The 21548-nt window shown below is 40.7% G+C and overlaps 1 protein-coding gene across 1 annotated transcript in view; it reads right to left on the reverse strand.

Annotated features, from left to right (window-relative positions):
• Positions 1-544: 544 nt before the first annotated feature.
• Positions 545-21548, reverse strand: part of kiaa1549l (KIAA1549 like) — a 54015-nt gene continuing 33011 nt past the window's right edge. The window contains exons 9-23 of the mRNA XM_022741643.1: positions 19834-19893; positions 17465-17616; positions 16756-16927; positions 16089-16252; positions 15015-15050; positions 13083-13273; positions 9896-10026; positions 8752-8876; positions 7298-7527; positions 6082-6214; positions 3178-3594; positions 2998-3092; positions 2534-2682; positions 2175-2326; positions 545-964 (exon numbers count right to left, since the gene is read on the reverse strand). Coding sequence (XP_022597364.1) covers positions 701-964; positions 2175-2326; positions 2534-2682; positions 2998-3092; positions 3178-3594; positions 6082-6214; positions 7298-7527; positions 8752-8876; positions 9896-10026; positions 13083-13273; positions 15015-15050; positions 16089-16252; positions 16756-16927; positions 17465-17616; positions 19834-19893 — 2471 coding nt within the window. The 3' untranslated portion in view covers positions 545-700. The remainder of the gene's footprint in view (positions 965-2174; positions 2327-2533; positions 2683-2997; positions 3093-3177; positions 3595-6081; positions 6215-7297; positions 7528-8751; positions 8877-9895; positions 10027-13082; positions 13274-15014; positions 15051-16088; positions 16253-16755; positions 16928-17464; positions 17617-19833; positions 19894-21548) is intronic.

The raw sequence follows: 21548 nt of genomic DNA on the forward strand, positions 1-21548 counted from the left end.
ATTAAAGGGAATTACAGTTTAAATCAATTTATTAAATTTAATTAAAACATTACTAGATGAGCAAAGACAGTCAGTGTTTGTTATTTTTATGGTGCTGACATGTGATATGAAAATAAAGAATTTTAAATAAGTGGTGTGGTAGTCTGATTTGGTTTGAACTGATATTCATGTACCCAGTCTTTTTGAAGTCAATGGTCTATAAAAGGAGAGAAGATACATGATGTCCTTATACTGTACATGCTCATATACACTGTGGTTTATACTTAACATCTGACAGGAAGTATTTGGTCCTCTCAGTACAGACAATAATGCTACTTTTTCTCTCTTCTCAACTGATGCTGATTCACAAAAAATGTCTAATGCTGGAAAAAATTACGTTTTCCATATTTAGCGTATCCTATTGACATATCTACAAAGAAGAGATGCATGTAGTTACTTGGGACATCATCAATAGAGGATGTTCGTTTTTTTCTAAAAAAAAATAAAACAAATTAAAAAAAAAAAATAAAGCATTTTCCATTCCTTTAAGTCAGGAGCTGAAAAACACCAACAGTACATGAAAAGAAATCAATCAGTGGGTAAAGACGATCAGTTCATTTTACAATACAAACATCAAAAATCAGTCTGGAGTACCACCTTAGTGTGCCTCTGTTGAAGACCAATGCACAGTTAACCTTCTCCTGCACACAAGGGGACAGAATCAAAACTCAAACATGTCATTTTGTTTCTTCGCCAGCTTGGCCACCTCCTGCCGGATAGCCTGCACGAGTGCAGAGGTGGAGAGGCTGCTCAGGGGCATGCTGTCCATGTCCTTCACCACCTTGGGCAGGCTTTGCTGGGAGGCTGTGCTAGGGGCAACGGGAGGCTGCTCCAGTGCCTGGTTATACTCCAGGGACAGCCTGGTGGGGCTCCCCTGTGGGTAGCGAGGATGAGGAAAAGCCTCTACATACCCAGGCAGGGGCACCTGGAAAACAGGAAAGACATGAAATCAGTCACACAGCAACTCCATATGATCACTACCCACAAAAATAATGGCTGCCAATTAGATCATTAGAAGGATACAGTATATGCGATAGTTTTGCTGAGTGAACATTTTCTCTCACCACTATTCTAGAAAGAATTAAATGGGTGAAAAGGGAAAATATACACAGTTGTATCTGAGGAAATAATCATTATAAATGAGCCAAAATAACAGGGAAAGTAATGAGTGTGGAGATCTACAAATATATGACACTGAAATGGATTTTGGTTCAAACTGTGTTTGAACTCCAAAAATGGACTACTTTTCAATGCCGATACAAAATCTTTATCAGTGTGATGGGAAAAAAGGAAAATAGGAGTTCATTTAGGAAATGTGCTCAACTACCCCGGTATTTTGTTGTGTCCACTCAACGGCAGCCATAAATTCAGTTCAGCAAATGGTTTCTAAATGACACTGGTTCTGCAAAAAGACACTGCGTGAAAGCATCTGGTTGAAACAGGCAAACAGACAGGGAAAAAAGAGAACAGTTCATACAAACAAGGAGAGTCCAGTGCAGGGGGAGGGGAGGGAGGGTCACATGGGTAATAACAGATCTGACAGGACGAATGGGACCTGTGTTAATTTCATGAAAAACAGAGGAGAAGGTAGAAGGATGCTTAAAGAGTATATTTCCCTCATGATGTTTCTATCTTGTGTTCAAGTGTTCATTCCTGCCGCAGTGCTGTAGCTCACTTTCTGGCTCCGTGGGTTGACCACAATTTATGCGGAAAAACATCCTGACAACCAGCAGGTGAGAGTGGGGTTGAGGATTTTAATAACAGTCCACAAAAATTACAACAGTGTTTACAGTTTTACTAGTCTGTATTCAGTTTTTTCAGCTTAGAGTATAAAATGAAATTGTCCGGGTGGCAGCATCAAGAAGCGTCTTTTCTGTTTAGAGCACTTTTATAACCTGTTCATGCTCTGGATTTAGCTTTACTGTTGGATGGAATTTCACAATAGTCACTTAGAATAGTTTATTTCAAAGGTCTAATTGTTAGGACAAAGAGCTGTTGTAGGTATAATCACTGGGACAAATGCTTGAAAACTGTGATTGTCCCAGTTTCATCAAGACATCTGTTCACGCTACGCTACCACTGTTTATTCATTTAGGGCTAGGTGCTTGCTAAGCAAGAAATATGGGCTTCCTTACAGAGTCTGCCCACTGTGGCGGCACATCCTCAGGCTCAGGTGGATAGGACATCCAAGAGGGACTATGGTAGGAGGTGGGTGGTGTGGAGACAAAGTATTCTGAGTAGCCGGGCCTGGAGGCTGGGATGGCGTAGACAGCTGTTATTGGGTTTCCTGTAGGGAAGAGTGAGAGAGTGTGATGGATATATTTTCAACAGTCACTGAAGAATGCATTTCAGGGGATGACTAAATTTAAGATTTTCCTTCCAGGAGTTTTATTTTGTCAGAATATTACTATTCTTGAAAAATTAATGTTGGCACAGAAGCAAAGCACATTATGGGTTACTTTTAAAATACAAAGTCATCTTATCATAAGCTTACCTGAGTAGTTTGACACAGGCTGCTCTGCAGTGATAGATGGAAGTGCTGCCCTAGTGGTAAGCCCATATGGGTTGTTGTCATGTTGACTTTGCATTTCAGTGACAGATGTCTCTGAGCTCCTTCCCTTAGGCCCCAGGTCAGAAGTGGAACTAAGTTGGACAGAGATGGGAGAGGCATAAACATAGAGATGCTGCAATACTACACCAATGTCACTAGATGGCAGATGCAGTCCATGTGAAGAAGCGTGTACCTTATTAACATTCTTACCATCTCTCAATGCACTAGTTCAATATTCAAATTTATACAATACTGAATAACACTGAATAAATGTTGAATATCTGATGGGTTTTGGGATGCTACAGACATAGCGTATGTGTTTCTGTCTGCATCTGCGCGTGTGTGTGTGTGTGTGTGTGTGTGTGTGTGTGTGTGTGTGTGTGTGTGTGTGTGTTGTTCAGCCTTACCGTCTTAAGGAGGTCCCAGGAGGAGGTCCAGTGCGAGGTGGTAAAGGGGGAGGAGAACCCATGGCCATCTCAGGGAGCTGGGTGAAGCGAAAGGCCTTAAACAGATAGTGAAAGGCATTTAAGGTTACAGAGACTCTATCACAGATCTTCAGAGAGAGGAAATAATCTTAGCCCACTTACTGGTTTAGGCAGGCTGCACTGATACACGTCCGCACCATAAGATGGTACCCACTGCAGGCCCCCCCGTCCACAGCTCATCGTGCCCGGAGCGCTGGTCACCACATCTGCATAAGGGAGGGGAGGCGGTGCAGGGTTGTAGTGGTCAGGAGGGGGTTGTTGTTGTTGTTGTTGTTGTTGTTGTTGGTGGTGGTGGTGGTGGTGGTGGTGGGACTGCCTTCCGGACGTGGACTGTCCCCCTGAAGCCAGGCTGAATGCTTCCTCCAGCAGCAGGTGCATCTGCTGTCGCACTTCATCAATGGACGGCTGTGAGCTCAGAGTGGAAGTCTCTGAGTGGCCTTTCAAGCCCCGGCCATACATGTATCCCCGCGGCCCCATCAGACGGTCAACATTTGTCTCTTCTATCAACTCAGGCTCCGTCTAAAACATGCAAACCCATTCACAATTGAGACTCAACACACATCTTCCAACTTTGACTTGCAAGTACATATCAACAGTGTGAGCTATTTTATAACAGACTTTACAAGTGATCTGATTTATAAGGAAACACAGCGACAAAGAACACTGAATTTGTTATACATATACGAATAAAAGGATATGAAACTCCAAAATTTCATGGTAGTTTTATGGTCGATGTCTTGTATGGGTGAATCTGTAGCAGTGGACACCTGGGAAGGCATATTCTGATTTACACCTGGATCAAATATCGGAAAATTCAACATCTCCTTATTGAATTAGCAGGTTATCAACAGGTACGCCCTGAGAAAGCTGGGAAACTGCAAATTCTATAACATTTTCTGTCATTCTCTCAGTGGGTTGTTGACAGAGCTGCAATAGTTTCTGAGAAAAAGTCATGCAGGAAGAGTTTGTTCCAGCGGTGTTACTGCTTTGTCACAGTAGGTTCAGCAACAGAACCAGGCAGTTTGCTTCAGTGAGTGCAAACCTACACTCCTCTGCACTTATAAACAAGCCAACAACATTTAAAAAGTTACTGGAGGCCTAATTTATGTGTGCTCATACTATTTTGTATCTTCCTCCTCTCCTAAAGGAGTTTTAAATCAAAACGCAACTGGACTTGATTATTTGTCTGGGAAGACGTTTCACCTCTCATCCAAGAGGCTTCATCAGTTCGTGTACGCATCTGACCAGGCTGGGACTGGTCTAACTGGCCCAGCCTGGTCAGATGCGTACACGAACTGATGAAGCCTCTTGGATGAGAGGTGAAACGTCTTCCCAGACAAATAATCAAGTCCAGTTGCGTTTTGATTTAAAACTCCTTTAGGATACCATGACCTGGACAAATGAGAATATGCACAGGCTGATCTTCCTCCTCTGTTTCTCTTTTCTTATCTGCATTATATTCAATAAAACCATTCTCAATTCAACTGCTACTTCATTCTATCTTTCCCATCCTTTACTCACATGTTCCGAAGTCTCAGCCTCTTTTTCATATCCTCTTGTTTTTCTCCCTCTCCCAACCTCTGTTTCCATTTATCCAGACCTTATATTCAGTGATAAATTAACATGAGTTGAGGCTGCCCCACTTCCTGTAGGAATAGAGGGTAGCTACAGGAGACCTAGCGTAGTGCACCTCATAAATCAGCCCCCCCTGCAACATGAAACAGCAGAGACTTGCATCTGCAGAGATGGGGCCAGCAGCTACACTAGTCCCACTGTATTCAACATGACCAGGAGTTCTGAGAGTGGACTGTGTAGCTTGTACTGGCTATTGTGCCATATTTCTAACAGAGCTGAACAGTTGGCTACACTGAGTTTAGCCACAGCAAGTACAAACTGACAAAGAGTCATGACAATGGGAGGTTGGAGTCAAGAAATTACTTTGTCTGGAAAATCTCAATTTTTTAGAGCCTGTCAAGAACTTTCTGCTATTTAATTTGTTATGTTTGTCACGTTAAGACCTGTGGCATTTCGTCCCAAGCAGCTGATTTTTCTCAATAAAATGCACAATATGTTATTTTCACAGCAGACATTTGACTTGCAATAGCAGACAAAGCACAGGATTATATAATAATTTCTTTCTTAGTGGTGTCCTTGTCAGCCAAGCCAGTGAGCCAGCAAGTACAATACCAGAGCCAGTTACACCTGTGTTTTTCTTGCTGTGATGGGTCAAAATGGATAGCAGGTCAACAACAGTTCAGTGGAATATTTCTATCACCGCTTAAAAGTTTTACAAAAGGACAGCTCAGACTGAAAACCCTCTTTAGGAATGGTCTGCTCGATGATTCTTGGGAGCTTACATGCTAGTATTGGGACTTCATGACAGAAACACAGAAACATAATGGAACAATGAAAGAGTGGAGACATAAACCAGGCATCCTGAGATGCATTATATATCAAAACGACAGGACCTCATAAAATTTTACTCTTAATTATGAATGAACCACTTCTCCTCCTTGCTGTGGCCCACTTGAAGCCACACCTGGGCGCACTATGTCTGATTTCTAGCTCTGTTGCTGCACTGTGTCTTAAATAGGGTAATAAGGCACAGATTTAGCACTGACAAGCTCTGATTGATGATGATCTTTTCTATTTTTATATTCCATCTCACAAAAGTAAAACAGTAGCATCAGGTTTTTTTTTTAAATTATCATCTCAATTTGGTAACAAGCATATAAATGAGCAAACGTTTGTGTTTGAATAGTAAATCCCTAGTACATCATTAATATATATAATAACTTAAAAGTTTATATGTTCTTCACAAGTAAGAACTACTATTGCTAGTACATCACTTGTTCACCAGCCCCGTAAATGTATATTGCTAATAACCTAAAATTATATGAATCAAACTGTCAATCACTTTGTCAGAGTAGGTGCTACTTTTTCAAAATGTTAATCATCTGCATTTGGTTGGGACACAGTGTCTGTGGGTGATGACATGTGACTCACATCGTAGCCACTGTTGCGGATGCCTCTCCTGGGTCTCTCCCTCATAACAAGCAGGTCCATCTCTGTTCCTCCGGGACTTGGACTGCTCAGACTCTGTCTGCTGCGATATGCCGTCTGCCCTACCTGGGAGTGCCTGCCAATTAGAGTGAGGAGTGCATTCAGTACAAGTCAGACCTGGGGTAGTTAAGTTAAAACATTTCAATTACTTTCAGTTCAGTTTCAGTGTGCCTGCAGTGAAAGGGAGTGGGAGGTGGAGGGACGGTCTGGTAGAATGAACCTTCTGAACTTCATTGTGCCAGACAGTATGAACGTGGTTGGGAGATGTATCTGATTCCCTTTCAGAAAGTTATATAAATTGAGATACATACCATCTCATAAGGAGATTGAGTAAAAGAGCTTTGTAAATATTTCAAATAATCTTTCTAAATGTTACGTCAGATGCCAGATGTGAGAATAGCCTTGAGGTGTTTTCACAGTAAAATGCAACACTGATACAGCATCCAGTACAACATAACAACAATGTATAATCATTGACTGAAGACAATATGCATATCAGCAAACATGCTCTGACATGATCTCTCCAGCTGGGGGAATGTACTGTATGTTGTTGGTGTAGCTAATCAGCCACACACTAATTTTGACAGCAAATAGCTGCTAAAATCCTTATCTTGCTCACCAGGGTGGGATATAAACATAGCCATCCAACCACTCACTGACACACAAGCCGAAATTCAAAAGTTGCTTTCTGTTCCGAGTGCAGCTGGTATGGGGGCATGTTAATCTGGTGTGGAAAAGACTGTTTGCACACTTGACCTAAATCTGTAATATCCAAAGACAGGCCATCTTTATGTGCATCTGTAAAGAAGAAGCAGGACAGAACCAGCATAGTGGACCATCCAACACCCTGCCAATCCTCTTATCCCCATTATGGAAGCTCAGGACTTGCATCAAACTAATCAGACAGACCTGATGGGTCTCTCACTGCCTGCTAAGACAGGATAATGACAACATTAGAGGGGACAGTTTCACTTATCTATGAGCTAATTAGACAAGGCAGGGGTCAGCAGTTACGGATAACTGCCCATGGTGAGAAGCCCAATCAAACTGTGTCCATGTATGGGAAGTCTCCTCCCCACCCTAATGCGAGCAAGGATTTTCCTTTCTGTTTACACTCAGTCAAACCCAGGTTCCACTTGCTTTTCCATTCTCCCCTCACCTCCTGTGAGACTTGACATAAGTGGAACCTCGCTCATCATCAGGCTCCAGTGGTCTGCCATGCTCACCGGCTGCCCTCTCATGACTGTGCCGCTGTCTCTGCGCCAGGGCTCGACTGCTGCTGCTGCCGTCGGTGGAGGGGAAATCATAATAGCCCTTCCTCTTAGCCTTCAGCCTCAGCTTGTTCCTGTAGTGCTCAATGTCTGACTTCTGCTTCAGAGCCAAGTTCACCTGTAGAGAGGAAAGAGCGCAGGATGCAAAGGAACATGGGGAGATCAGAATGGAAACAGACGCGAGGTTCTTCTTGCGGTGCGTGGTATGGCTCTGCTTTGTCTTCGAGGGCATGTGTGGATGAAAGATCAGAATCTTCGAGAGGGAGAAGCTCTAAAAATGAAACTGTTATGCAATAATCAGTCAGAAAGATTCAAAACTTATTATTTTTTATGTTTATTATACGGCGTCAAAATTACAGATGGATTGAATGAATAATAAAAACAAAATGTTCCTGCATCATGTTACTGAACCAACTGTTTTCAGCTGTTCTTTGATCTGGTAATAACAGTCAGTTTTCACTGCAAAGGTTGTATTATATAATCTTCTGTGCAATAAGCTTACAATATATATAAAAAAAATCATATTCTAAAATAGAGAAATGGCAGGAATATGTTGGTGATTAGTGTTACAGTTTCATGCATAAAGTTTGCCTAATCTTACCATACCGTATCTTACCCAATCATGTAACTAATTTAAAATAATGCTGCCATTTTTTCTATTTAATTCCACATTATTGATGCATGTTTTACAGCCCCTGAAATCTAGTCTACATTCATTTAAATATTCAAAAATGGAATAAGCGAAAATCAAAATAAAAGTTTTGGGGGAAAAACATTTAGTATTTATTAAGAATTTTACACTCAAAAATGTGTTTCTTCAGGACTGTGACAGTGTCATCATCATGATTTGACTGACACAAGCAAATGACGCCACAACTGTATAACATTTTGATTCAAATCTTCCATCTCCACTTTTTTATAGTGTTTTTTTTTTGTGTGTGTGGCAATCACAATATCCTGCTCACTGTCTGACCTGCAACAAACTATTTAATGCAACATTTCGGTCCTAGACCTTCATCAGTCAAAAGGACTGAAACGTTGCATTAAATTCTTTTGCTGCAAGTCAGACAGTGAGCGGGATTTTCTGATTGCCACTTTGGATCGACTCATCCTGTTCCTACGCACCTGCCTCACAAAATATATGTACAAAGTTTTCTCCTGCTATAGTGTGTTTTTTTTGTGTAAAATCATGTTTTTCATAGTTAGAAGTTGATAGAGAAAATAGATTTTCAGGGCTTTCAATAGATGAGTGCACAGATGTTTGATTGTTTGTGTCTCTATTTGCATCTATGTGCATGTCAGTCTGCATATCTCTACAATCAGATGCGTGCATGTGCATCACCTCTCCATTGACAATGGCTGAGTCCTGGCTGCGGTCAGACGATGCAGGGTGTGAGTAGTTAGGCTGAGCCACCATGGGCTTTATGGAAATGAGCTGCAGGGAGCCAGAGGAGGTGTCATATGGATCTGAAGAACAGAGAGGGAGTTCACTCACAAAGAGACTACAAATACCTCTAATCATTACATTGTCAATCAAAGAGGAACAAACTGTCACAATCCCTCTTTGTCTCTGTGTCTGCCTGTCCCCCACCCCCACCCCCACCACCACCACCACCACTCTCTTGCTCTCATCACCTTGTATCTCTGTGGCTGACACTGTGGGATTATGTCAAACATCAGTCGTCTGCATCAGCAAATGAAGTGGTGGACAGAGACAATAGATCACAAAGATAGTTTTGGCTTCCAAGGTTGCGGCAATGCATCTCTGTGATAGATGAAAGAAACTGACTTTGCACTTTTATTCCTTATCTGACATCAGACAAACTGGATTCAGTTCTAGTTTCACTTAACTCAGCTGATGAATTATTCAAATCCAGCCATTAAGAAAATCATAATCTCGAGAGCGCAATCCAATTTATAAGCAGAGTATTTTAAATTGATTAATTTAACTCACACCCACCACATGTGGAACAGCTAGCTTCAGTGGACAAGAATAGAACAGCGAATAACTCAATGTGTGAAAGGCTTTTACTTAGAAGAGCATGTGAGACTTCATATGGTCTTTCTGCATCTTTTATTTTTTGCATTACTCAATATGTGTGTGTGTGTGTGTGTGTGTGTGTGTGTGTGTGTGTGTGTGTGTGTGTGTGTGTGCGCGTGTATGTGTTTCTGCCACTGTGTCACAGCATCCACTACTCTGACATACTGTATCATGTCAGCAGAGCGGCTGTCTCATGTATATTCATCAGGTCCATCTCTGCTTACTGCTGAGTGGCTACCTTTCTGGCTTATAAAAAAAAAAAAAAAAAAACTGCAGTGCCTTTCTCTTAGGGAACCTGCGTGCATGAGAAACCGACACGTTTATAGAAGTTTGTCATGCAGGAGAGAACTGGAAAAGATTTTTGGCATTTGTGACACACCTGACCTTGCCTGCGAAGGAGCTGTAGAATAAATTATTTGTATTTGCATCACCGTGCGACTCTCACCATCCCTCTTGTGCGTCTCCTCCTTTGTCAGTTTCTGCTGTGCTGTGACTTTCGGCACTGTCAAGCCCCTGCTGGAATTCAGCTTCTCTGATTCGTTGCTGATGACGGAACCGTCCTCACTCGGCAACTTGCTGCAAGTAACCATAGCAACAGGAAAGGCGGTGAGCTCTCGGGAAGCTGGGCACGCAGCCAGGTTATGTCATCCTTTCCTTTAACAACCTCACCTTCCTCTCCCCCTCTCTTGAGCCTGAGTCCAGTAAACATGATAAATTATTATTGTATTTTTTTTTTTTTTTTTTTTTTTTTTTTTTTTTTGCATAATGAAAAACTAGGGGTTCATAGTGAAGCCATCACCGCACACTGCCTGTCTTCAAAGTATACCAGTCGAGTTGAGACTATTCAGTCCTTTGTGATCAGGTTTTGTTAATTGATACTGACTAGTTTTACAGTGAAATGAAAAAATCAGCTGATTGTCCAAAAAACGGCAACAACACCATAAAGACCAAAAGACATCAAACAGTCATCAGATGGTCAAGTTTTATCAAATTTTATGATAATGAATTTGAAATCTATTGTTTCCCTTTCTGAGTGATGTGTGTTTGTATGTGTGTGTCTCTGTACATTTATCTGTATGTTTGCATTTGTGAACATTGTGCATTTTTATGTTCATGTGTCTTTCCCCATACATGCTTTGTGGATGTACTGTGTTTCAAAACCAGTGTGCGTTCATGTCCTGGGTGAAGCAAGACTGGTCCTTTAATTGGACAAACAATTGCTTTATCCAATTCTTGTTTCACTAGCTTCAAACGCTGTACTGTAGTTGGAATTAGAGCTGATCAAGCAGCGGCTCAGAGGACCACGAGGCTGACAGTGACATCAAAGCGCCATGGTCTATCCCCTAATTGTCTGGTAAAAATGATAACAGCAAAGGGAGACAGTGGAACAGCGGCTGCCCTCCCCTGCTCTCGTCGAGGCAGCGCTGCAGAGAGCTAGCTCCATGCAACAGTCACAGGCTCGACAAAGACGTGTAATGTGTAAAAATTAATTGAGGTGTACAGGAAACGTTTACATTGGCTGTTTGAGAGTATGTTTGATCCTGTCTTGGTGTTTGGAGGCGAACAGATGAGTGACTTTAGCACAAAAGAAGGGATGACAATGGGCATTTAGAGACAGATGTCATTTCAAACACGCAGTGCAACAGGTGAATGACAGATTTCACCTTCAGTCAGATGTCAAAGAGAAGTGTGAACCTAAACCTGATTGAATGAACACAGCATTCGCTTGTCCGTCAATGTTCTTAGTCGTAAAGTAGAGAGCTAAAGTCTTGCACTTGCAGGACATCTGCTTTTCCACTAGCTATGACATATGCTGCACAGTAGCAAATAAAGATAAAAGATAAATGTATAGATAAATCTACTAGTGTACTCCATTATTAAACTGGAAAATCACGGCAACTGTTCTAAAAGTGCGAAGTAAAACTGAGGCTAGAAATACTCGATGTACATACTTAGTTCATATAACCGTTCTAAAACTGTTTTGAGGGGACATTAAACCCAAACACTCATCATAGTTCAATGATTATGATTGAGTGTTTTTTTGTTTTGTTTTTTTTCATATTTTCATCTCATAATGAAAACTGAGCTTGTGAGATGTAATCTACCTTTGTGTGGCTACCAAGAGTCCACCAGACTTAAGCTTATTAAACGTGCCACATACTACAGCATATCTTATCTCTTGGTTTTCATGTATGATGTTACATTACTATCTCTTTATGTAATGAGTACTTTATGAAAAAGCAGGGAAGACATATAGCTGGTTGAAAAACAGAGAAATTCTTATGAATGATTACATCTTCAGACATGATCTCATTAAAAGATAGGAACCTTTAAGACCAACATTTTGATAAACAACAAATGAAAAACTTTTGCGCCCCCCGAAGGCTCCAAAATCATCACTGGAGGTCCATAGATTCCCTATTCTGTCATATAAATTTTATTGGATCTCATTATCCTACATCGCTTTGAAAAATGATGCCCTTTTGCTTTTACTCGATTTAATAATTTAACATGATTTAACACAGCAATTAATTTCGGAAACACCGCCGCTGACTCTCAGATGGGGAAAATGGTTAATTTCACCTGCCCGAACAGCGAGCTCAGTTAATGGCTGCCTATCGTTCAGCATCAGGGTAGAACGAGGACAGACAATAGGGCTGGAGGGATCTTTGTGTTTTATTGTTTTGCCTCTCTGTATGCGACCCAGGAGCTTTCTGACAGAGCAGTGGTGCAATCCTTGACATAACACACACACACACACACACACACACATACACTGTAAACAAATATATTACACTTTGGATGCTTGCCATCAGTCTCTGGTGATGGAGAATTCTGTATAGACTATCATCTGGCTGTGGAAGCAACATCTTTCCTTCTAACATGGCAAAATGTTAACGGAGACAAATACACCTGAGCCTGGCCTTTCCTCTGCGCTCATCTTAAAGTCGACGTCTTTTGCCAAACCAGTGTTAAGGATCTAAGAACATATTATAAACAATAACTGCAGTGTTATTATAGTACATATGTTTTCTTACACAAAAAGTGAGGAGAATTTAAATGTCAGTTCCACTCTAAAAACTGTAAATGCACTTCAGTGCGCTGACTTTGATCACCTTGCATTTATCCAAAATGAAGTACTTAAAAGATGAGTTCTAATAAACTTAAATTATGTTTTCCGTGAAGCTGCCTCAGATTATTCCATATCCATACACACAAAAATCTGTAGACAAACACATCTTTCTAAATCAACTGTCTCCTCATCTTTTAATGTTTTTTTGCATCCTTGATTGATTTGTAAATAGATTATTATAACTGTGATAATTAATAATCATGCAGTGTTTAATCTTACCTCCAAAATAAAATAGATCACATTCTTTGCTAGACCACATGTCAGTAAGGTATTTCTTCACCTACAGAACATCCAGAATAAAACTTTATTCTAAGGCCGACATCATCTAGATAAAGTCCCAATTTTATTTTAACACACTAACAGTGTTGTTCAGTCAGTTAAGTCCTTTGTCCTGTAAAATATGAAAATTGTCAGTAAAAGTTGTAGTTATTAAAGTTTGTTTTTTTTGGTGATAAAGATTACAGCATAAGGAGGTGAATATGCAAAGAGATAATGATACCTTTTGTGTCTGTCAGCAGTGAGGCTTTTCTTGTTGGCAGTTCCGTCTTGCTGAAGGGCCTTTTCAAGTGAAAGTGGTGTGTCTCGAATTTGTAGGGACATCACTAAGGTATCCTGACTGACAGGAAGGGTCTCTTCATCTCCTCCCTGTTGTCCCAGATGCTGTTTGGCATAGTCAAAACCCTGGACTGGCTGGTGGACAGGTTGAGTGAAAATGGAGAAAGACAAAAGAGGTTGCTTAAGACTGATATCCTTCTGCATACCTGTGGTCATAAAAAGTTATTATTAATGGCTGAAACAAAGAGATGTACATTAGCCAACCAGAAGTGTCACATAGACAGACATCTCAAAATAGCTCAAAAGTGTATCTTTTTAAGAGATGTCCAAAGGATTTAAGGAACTGAACTGGGATGACTGCGCTGCACTGCCTTGAAATAGATAAGCACAGATTTAACTGAGGCCCTTTTTCATCCTCTTCCAAATTCTTGTCAAATAAATGACTCGCAGTGGGCGATGACAAGATGAGATTTGCTGACTTTCACAGAAATATAGTAATGAAGTTAAAATGTTAGAACGCATTAGAGGATAAGAGGGAGGAGGAAGAGGACTCATGGTGTTCCACCTTACATGTTCTTCCATAAATATGTTCACATTTATAGGGAAAGGTTGATAAGGGGCCAAAGGAGTTCAAATCCTTCACACTAATACACACACACAAACACACACACACACACACATACACACACACACACACACACACACACACACACAGTGAAATATTTAGGACCACTCTAATCGCAGTGTCATAAATTGTCAGACACAAGTCACAGCTTCAGTGCAGCCCAGCCATGGTGCAAGATCAAACTCAGACACTCAGACACTCCCCTGACTGAAGAGCATGCATCCTTTCTGTTCCTATAGGACACACACAGACACACACACACACACACACACACACACATACACACAGAAGTATCCAGTTTTTCAGTTTACAAAGTGTGTGCTACTGTAGCTGGTCTCAAAAGCAGGAATTCTAACAAGGATAAATGATGAAAGTGTTTGGCTTACAGACAGTGAGAGTAACACAGAGGGGGTACTGCAAGACCCTCATTTAAATTTTAGGAGTCACTATCTTTGAGCACGATAAGAATTTTCCTAGATTTTTACATGACTTATTAGAAAGAACCGACAACATACAGTGCCTAAAATGTTGGTTTATCAGAAGACACTCAGGGGTTTGTTCATATCTGAAGCAATTAAGGTTTTTGCTGTTGCTTTTACATGATGAGACTTCGCAGGACCTTAGAGTTTCTGTAATATTAACTGCTGTGAAAGTAGTGCTGAAGTTGCTGTGTAATATAGAAGATTTTATTGCTTTCTCTCTAATGATATTTCATAAATAAAGCAGGGGGACCTGCTGAGTGTTATACTCTGCATTTTTATTATTCTACAATGATGTCTAACAGTGAACCACTGCACACAAAAAACAACAGACATGGAGGTGGAGACATAACTTTGATTAGGGCATTGTGACACCCTTGACGCAACAATAATTGAAACAGTGTTCAATCTTCTCAACTCAAAACAAACAAGTGTCAGCACACACACAGACACACACACTCATTCTGCTTGAAAAACAGATCTCCATAATAACCATTCTCTGTAAAGCTTAGTATTTCAAATTTGCTATCTGGAGACTGCTGTAAGAGGAATAGGTAATACCTGCCTTCATCCGAGAAAATCTCATTGTGAAAGGTTTGTTTCTCCAAAGTGCTGTGGTATCCTTACTTTTCATCAGCACAGCTGGATTTATTGAAATATATCAAAGGTGATGTTTGCACAGAATCCCATTCAAATCCTACTGTTGGCACAGCTGAGCCCTACAGATGAAAACAGAGATCGGTAATGAGAGGATACAGAGAAAGGCAGATACCTGGTGATAATAGCCAACGTCTCTCCGATACGCCATCTGAAAGTGAGAGAAAGAGAAAATGTTTTTAACCATGTGTGTGTGTGTGTGTGTGTGTGTGTGTGTGTTTCAAGATTGACCATGAACCTGCCAATGGATTAACACAGGTCATACAGAGGCTATTACACAGATAATACAAAACATTATACAGAAATCAAAACAAACTATATAAGATTCTGTTATCTTGGGAACACTTCATTTCCATTATTTCCTAATATTTTCTTGAAAGTTTTCTGGAAAGAAGCATGCAGTTTACTAATTACACAGAACATAGAGAATAAATTCTGAGACGGTTATTTTAGTTTAATTAGTTATGTTGATTTTTTTATTCATTTGCAGAGGGATTTCCATGAAAGATATTGCTCCATTTAAATCACAGTAAATATCTAGTCATCATTCATAATTTGAGAACTTGAAAGCTATCATGTGTATCACTGATCTTTACTCTCTATAATTAAAAAAACAGATTACATGGTTCTATCTGGGAAACTTCCAGGAAATTATTTGGAATTTAATCAAAAACGTAAAGTGTTACCTTTATCTGCATAGGAAAAATCCCCCACACATTGATTATTGCAGACTTTCATCCCTCACTGACATACTGTGTACTGTACCACACACTCTGCCTTCTGTGGCTATAAAGTCACAAATGCCTAATCTCGGGCTATTAGTAATAATTATTTTCATTATCGATTAATCTGCTGATTATTTCCTCCCATTATTCAATTAATCAGTTTGTAATCAATTGTCTGAAACTACAGAAATGTGTCCGTTTCAATTTCCCAGAGCCCAAAAGCTTTCAATATCTTGTTTTGTCTGACCAACAGTCCAAAATCCAAAGAAGTTTATAATGATTTAACCCCAATAGAGGAAGCAAATTATTACATTTAAGAAGCCTGAAAAACACAATGCCTGAACAATACACACAATACAACAAAACGATTAATCAATTATCAAAATTAGCTGGTATGATCATCATTTTGACTCTAGTCTACTTCAAGAAGGACAGGTAGGTACACGGAGAGGAAAGGGAGATACCTTAGCTCGAGGATTGAGGTTGCCAATGGCATCAGCTTTGAAGTCATTTTTATTCTTCCTGCACAGCACAGCTGTGATGATGATGATAATGAGTGTTACTACAGCGATGGGGGCCAAGACTGCAGCGATTATCCAAAGGTTATTAGGAGGGTTCTTGACCACGGCTGAAAAAAGAGAAACATATATCATCCAACAGACTAAAAGACAATAGTAAGTCCATTGACCGGTTCATCGGAAATGTAATACGCAGCCTGCTTTTCCTGCTAAAACACACAGAAGCATCCATCACACCCACGTTAGGTGACACTGAATACAGTTCAACCTGATATGCAGAGAGCCTGATTCAGCTACTGTAGGCTACAACCTAAGAGAGAATGCAGCATTTTCTCTCTCCTGCTCTCTCTTGACCAACTCTGTCTCACTCTCTCCCCCCTTCACATCGCAGTGAGCAGCACTGCAGCCAAAACAAACAATGTCCTGCCGGGAGCGTTTCAGGGAGATTAGAGAGCAAAGAGCTTTCTCAACCTTTTCTTCTTCTCCCTTCACCCCAGCACAAGCTCGTCCTTCGGAACTCAGCATGAGTCATGTGTTTTGCTTTGCATGTCTGTCTGTCAGTGTGTCTGTCTATTTGCTTACTTGTCAAATGCTAGAACGATGCCGTGCTTACGTTCTGCTTGCAGCTGGACAAAGTAGCCCAGGGTGAGCGCCATGGTCTGAGAGTCCACTGTGTTCAGGACTTTGGCAGCTGACGTGCCCGTCAGAGGAATGCCGTTGTGCTGGACGTAGTAGGTCATCTCTGCTGGATTCTTCAAACCTGACACCCTACGGATGCTCACCATCTGATTGGAAAAGAAAAGAAATGGCATACACTCAATAGATTCAACATCAGCTGCAATTGAATGCCCGGTTCATTGTAATTAAGCAGCTTACATTTCAGAAAACACGTGTAAAACCATGTATCTAGGCAGAGAGGCTCGTGAGAGGAAGAAGCACATGGACAGCAGAGTGTACTTGTTTAGTAAATCATTCAACCTCTGACTTGTTTTGATGAGCAATTAGCAGATGATGAGCTGAGAAGCTCCCTAATTATGAGGGGCTGACCACAAGCAATCATACAAGCGTGTGCAGAAGTGCGTATCAAAGTGTACATCTCATGAAATATTCATAGTGTAAGAAATAAGCCAACATAACTATTGGACTAATGCTTCAATTAGCCTTCAGACTGACATGCCAGGGCCTTCAGGCAAAACATCAGAATAAGAATCTAAAAATGACTGATTGTTTTCACTCTCTAACGCTGTGCATCCTAGACTGTTTGTTCTTCCAAAGAAACTCAGACCTGGCATTCCCTGAGGGCCGCCGTGCCAGTTTCTTACCTGCACAGTGTAGCTGCCTACAGCAGTGGCTCGTCTAAAACGAGTGCCCTGCTGGCCTGCCAACACAAACAACTCTGCCAGCCGCTGCTCCATCAAACTGGCAAAGCTTTGGTACTGTCCCTCCAGGCTGGCGTTATCCACATCCTGGATCACTGCAAATGTAGACGAAAGGATGAGGATAGCCAGATGGTTGTTAAAAGAGAAAATAAATTATTGGCTTTGAGAGCGAGCACAAACAAAGAAGGGATAGAGGCAGAATTAGAAATGGGTCTGTATGATTGACAAAGACAGACTTGAGCATTTTCAAATTTTTATATAGCAGTCTATGTACCCATTTGCTGTAAATACACAATGATATTATAGGTATTTAACTGACAATCTTCAATTAAAAAAAAAAAAAAAAAAAAAAAAAAAAAAGCTGGGGCAAACCAACACATCATCACTCATCATGAAGGGCCAAACAATCACATCTGAAGGCAAGATCTTCCCAAAAACTCATATCACCATCTTTTTAAACGCACAGTCACAATCCACAATCTGAACAGTGATCTTACTTCCTAATTTTGAGATGTACTGTCGATAATAATTCAGATTAGAACCAGTCTATGGACTTGTGCTGCATTAAAGACACTGTTTTCAAAATGGTCATGTGTATCAGTGTCTTAAATCCCACGTTGTCCACAGCTTTGAAAGGCACCATGTCCTTAGCTTGATAGAATGGCACCGCCATAGTCACCTCTTTCCATCGTTGGCTGCTTTTACTGTATTTTTTTTGAATGCTCCAAGGTGTAGGTCACTGATAACTGTTTATGTTTCTGGACCTTGTGAGATACAGATGAGTGCGGTTGCATGTTCCTTCAGATACTTCCTTTTAAGGCGGTTGAATAGATTTGGTCATTCTACTTCCCTGAGGTTCCGACTGTTGTACAACGTTTACAGATAACTTTGCTTTGAGAAACACTGACTATGCATAGCCGAACCACTGAGACACTGCTGACGCCGAGTCCTTTGTTGGCACCAGCTTGTCATCCGCCATGCTGCAAGCTCACGTTGAAATGTTTTTCAAATATGTCATGTGTGAGAGACCCTACGATAGAGACGTGATCAAATTTGGCCAATCAGCACAGCCATCTAGTAGGCAATCATTCCGTTGGGTTGTGATCGTAGCATTTGGGTAGATCAAGCGCAGTTGGTAAACTATCATGATCTCTACAATTCGCTTGAAAATGAAGCAGACGTCTTCAAAACTGACTGTGATGTAAAATCGTCAGATCAGCCACCCCTATCTGAAAGGTTTGGCGGGAGGGGATTCAGACGCTGTCTGACTATCTGACAGGCACTTCACTTAAAGCACACTGACTCCACACTGACAAACATTCTATACTAATATATTATACACCTCTGTTAGTTTCACCAAGACCCTGACAGTAACTTTGCCATCCAAGCCAGTAGCCTGGATTTTCTGCCACCCCTACTTAAGTTAGATGTCAAACTTTTGCGGCTTACTGAGCAAATTGTTGTGTTTTTCCGCTTTGTGATTCTGTTGAGACCTACAGAGGATTTCCAGCCTTTATGGTTTCATAGGAAGCTCATGTTGCTCTGTATATCTAATCGATATGTAAGAGAGCAATGGTATTGCTATGGCCATAACAACTTGATAAGCTAAAGATGAATAACGGGTTGGAAGATTGTTTTGGAGTCTCTCTGTCCGGCAGTGGTCAAACATCAGCCAATGCAGCTGTAATCTGTTCTGTTTTAACAACAGTTGAAAAGCAGTAATCCTAGTTGTACATCTTGTTCACTGTGACTAAATCCCATTATCTAGGGGATGACCTTGAACTGACTCGGCCTTTCATCGCAGTAAGTGCAGGGTTAAGAGCTTCACAGGCTGATCTGAGAGGCCCATCCATTATACAGTAAAGCAGTGTGGGTGCCTTTGAACACTGAAGTGTATTCCTTGTTGCTCAGTCTATGTAGTCATCCATAAAGCTCACAGAGTAAATACTAAACAACAAACCACCCAGGAGTCCTATGCAGATAATCACTCCTGTGAAAAGAGGCAGTTTAGATTATAAACATAAGCAGATGCATTATGTCTTGAAGTTTCCATAAATAGCGCCCAGCATGAAATCCACAGCTGAATAGGTGCATGTCTGCCACACACATCCTGTGTTCAAGTGTTTTCTGTGCCATGAAGTAGTGCAGAAAGAATCGCTCGAATTTGACAACTTGTCAAATGTGTACCACTGGTGATTCATAAACAGATAACATGCTCACAGTAGCACAAGAGGACCAAACAAGGATTTTCTTTGTAATACAATGGATAGATTCCCCCAGAGGGTGTTATGGTTTTTCATATGCATCCCTACCTGTAATAACCCAAAAGTCTCTGGTTGCAATGGAGGTGTTCAGATTGTGATACTCCAGTGCTGCAAAGACAAAGACAAAAAACAAACATTATCATTAACCCAAATAAACATTCAATCTTTGATTACTCTTCATAAACCTCTTTTATCTATTTATTGTTGTTATGTAATCACTTTATTTTTGCTGTAGCAAAAGACATAATCATATCAAAATACATTTTAAAATAAAAAAGTAAAACTGAACATGAAAGTGAAAATAAATTTTAAAAAATGAGAGAAAAGGTAAAAAACCTTTAAAAAAAAAAAAAAAACCCTACAGACAGAATGTAAAGTTAAATACAAAATATTACCTGATCATCTTTTCACATTGCAGTGTATTTTACATTTGGCTTTACAAATTTCTGTTTTCATTTTACAGTTTCAAGCTGTTTCAGCCATTAGAATCAGTCTTTCATTTAATAAACTACAATCTAGAAAAAAATACAAAATCATCAGGAACAATAACAAAATCATTTTCACTGCTGCAACTGTGTGATTATCATTCCAACAAGTGGTGCTCTCGCTGGCCAGACATTTTGCTTTTGAGAAACCAGTGCTTGTAAATCCAGGCCAAGTACACAAACACTTCTGAAACCTTTCATGAAGAAGAGGGACAGTTTACACTTTGGCGCATTTTGTGCAGTTGAGATCTCAGTTTAAAGCCTCGTTATCGCTGCATGTCAGACAAATACAGAAGCGAGGAGAGCTTTCAGCTGCCTGAGCTCTGGTTGTCTCTGTGTTCTCTTACATCTATTTCCTGCCTGATTACGCTCTTGTGCTGGAGGCTGGTGCAGTGTTTGGGGGAATGTTGTATCACTGGCCTGTGAAAGCAGACTCGCTACAGAAATGTACACTCAGGCATGACAGGACGGGGGGGGAGTAACAGTAAGGTCATTTAATGGAAAGGCTGTCAGCAATAACTGTTCGATGCTGTCTATAAGTTTGAATCACGAGCCTCTGCATGTTGTGTGATGAGAGTCTGGGGGGTCAAGAAAGAAGATGAAAAAAGAAATGGGAAAAGAAACTTAATTCACAAACAGAAAACTATTATTAAAACAATATTTCATATTCTGCACCTGTAAAGCCAGTAGTTTTCAGTGATTGTTTAAGTCTAAAAAAGAGACATTTTGCCGACAGCCTTACTCATGTTCCACCTGAGAGACATTGTTGAAGAGCAGAGGGGGAGTGCACGGACTGAACGCAGCAGTCCGGCCTACACAAGCATCACAGGAACGATGGAGTACTCAGTGCTACAAACGGGAGTGGTGTGAGATCCCGGGTCTTTTCTGTCAGAGCAGAGCCCAAGGTGGAATGAGAATCCCCCACTGTTAATTATTTACTGCGATAATTGGCTTTGAAGTGCGGAGGCAGCCACTGCCAGCATATGCTCACACCTCCTGTGAACAGTGTAATATCACTGATGGTGAGGGTACAAAACAAACAGAGCAAAATCACTGACACACTCTCTGTGGTTCTTTTACTCTCCTTTCTTACTGGGTTTTCCTCCAGTTTCCTCTTCATTAGAGTCTCTTTGTATCTAGTTGCCTTCCTCTCTTCCCCTGATCCCCAACCGAATCGTCCCGCCCATGGGTAACTTCACTTTCTAATTTAATTCAATCACAACACAAAGTGAACTTCAATTTAATGCTCTCTAGCAGAGATTCTATTCATCTTGATTT

Source organism: Seriola dumerili, unplaced genomic scaffold (assembly GCF_002260705.1).
Source record: "Seriola dumerili isolate Sdu_G_001 unplaced genomic scaffold, Sdu_1.0 BDQW01000003.1, whole genome shotgun sequence".
NCBI lineage: Eukaryota > Metazoa > Chordata > Actinopteri > Carangiformes > Carangidae > Seriola > Seriola dumerili.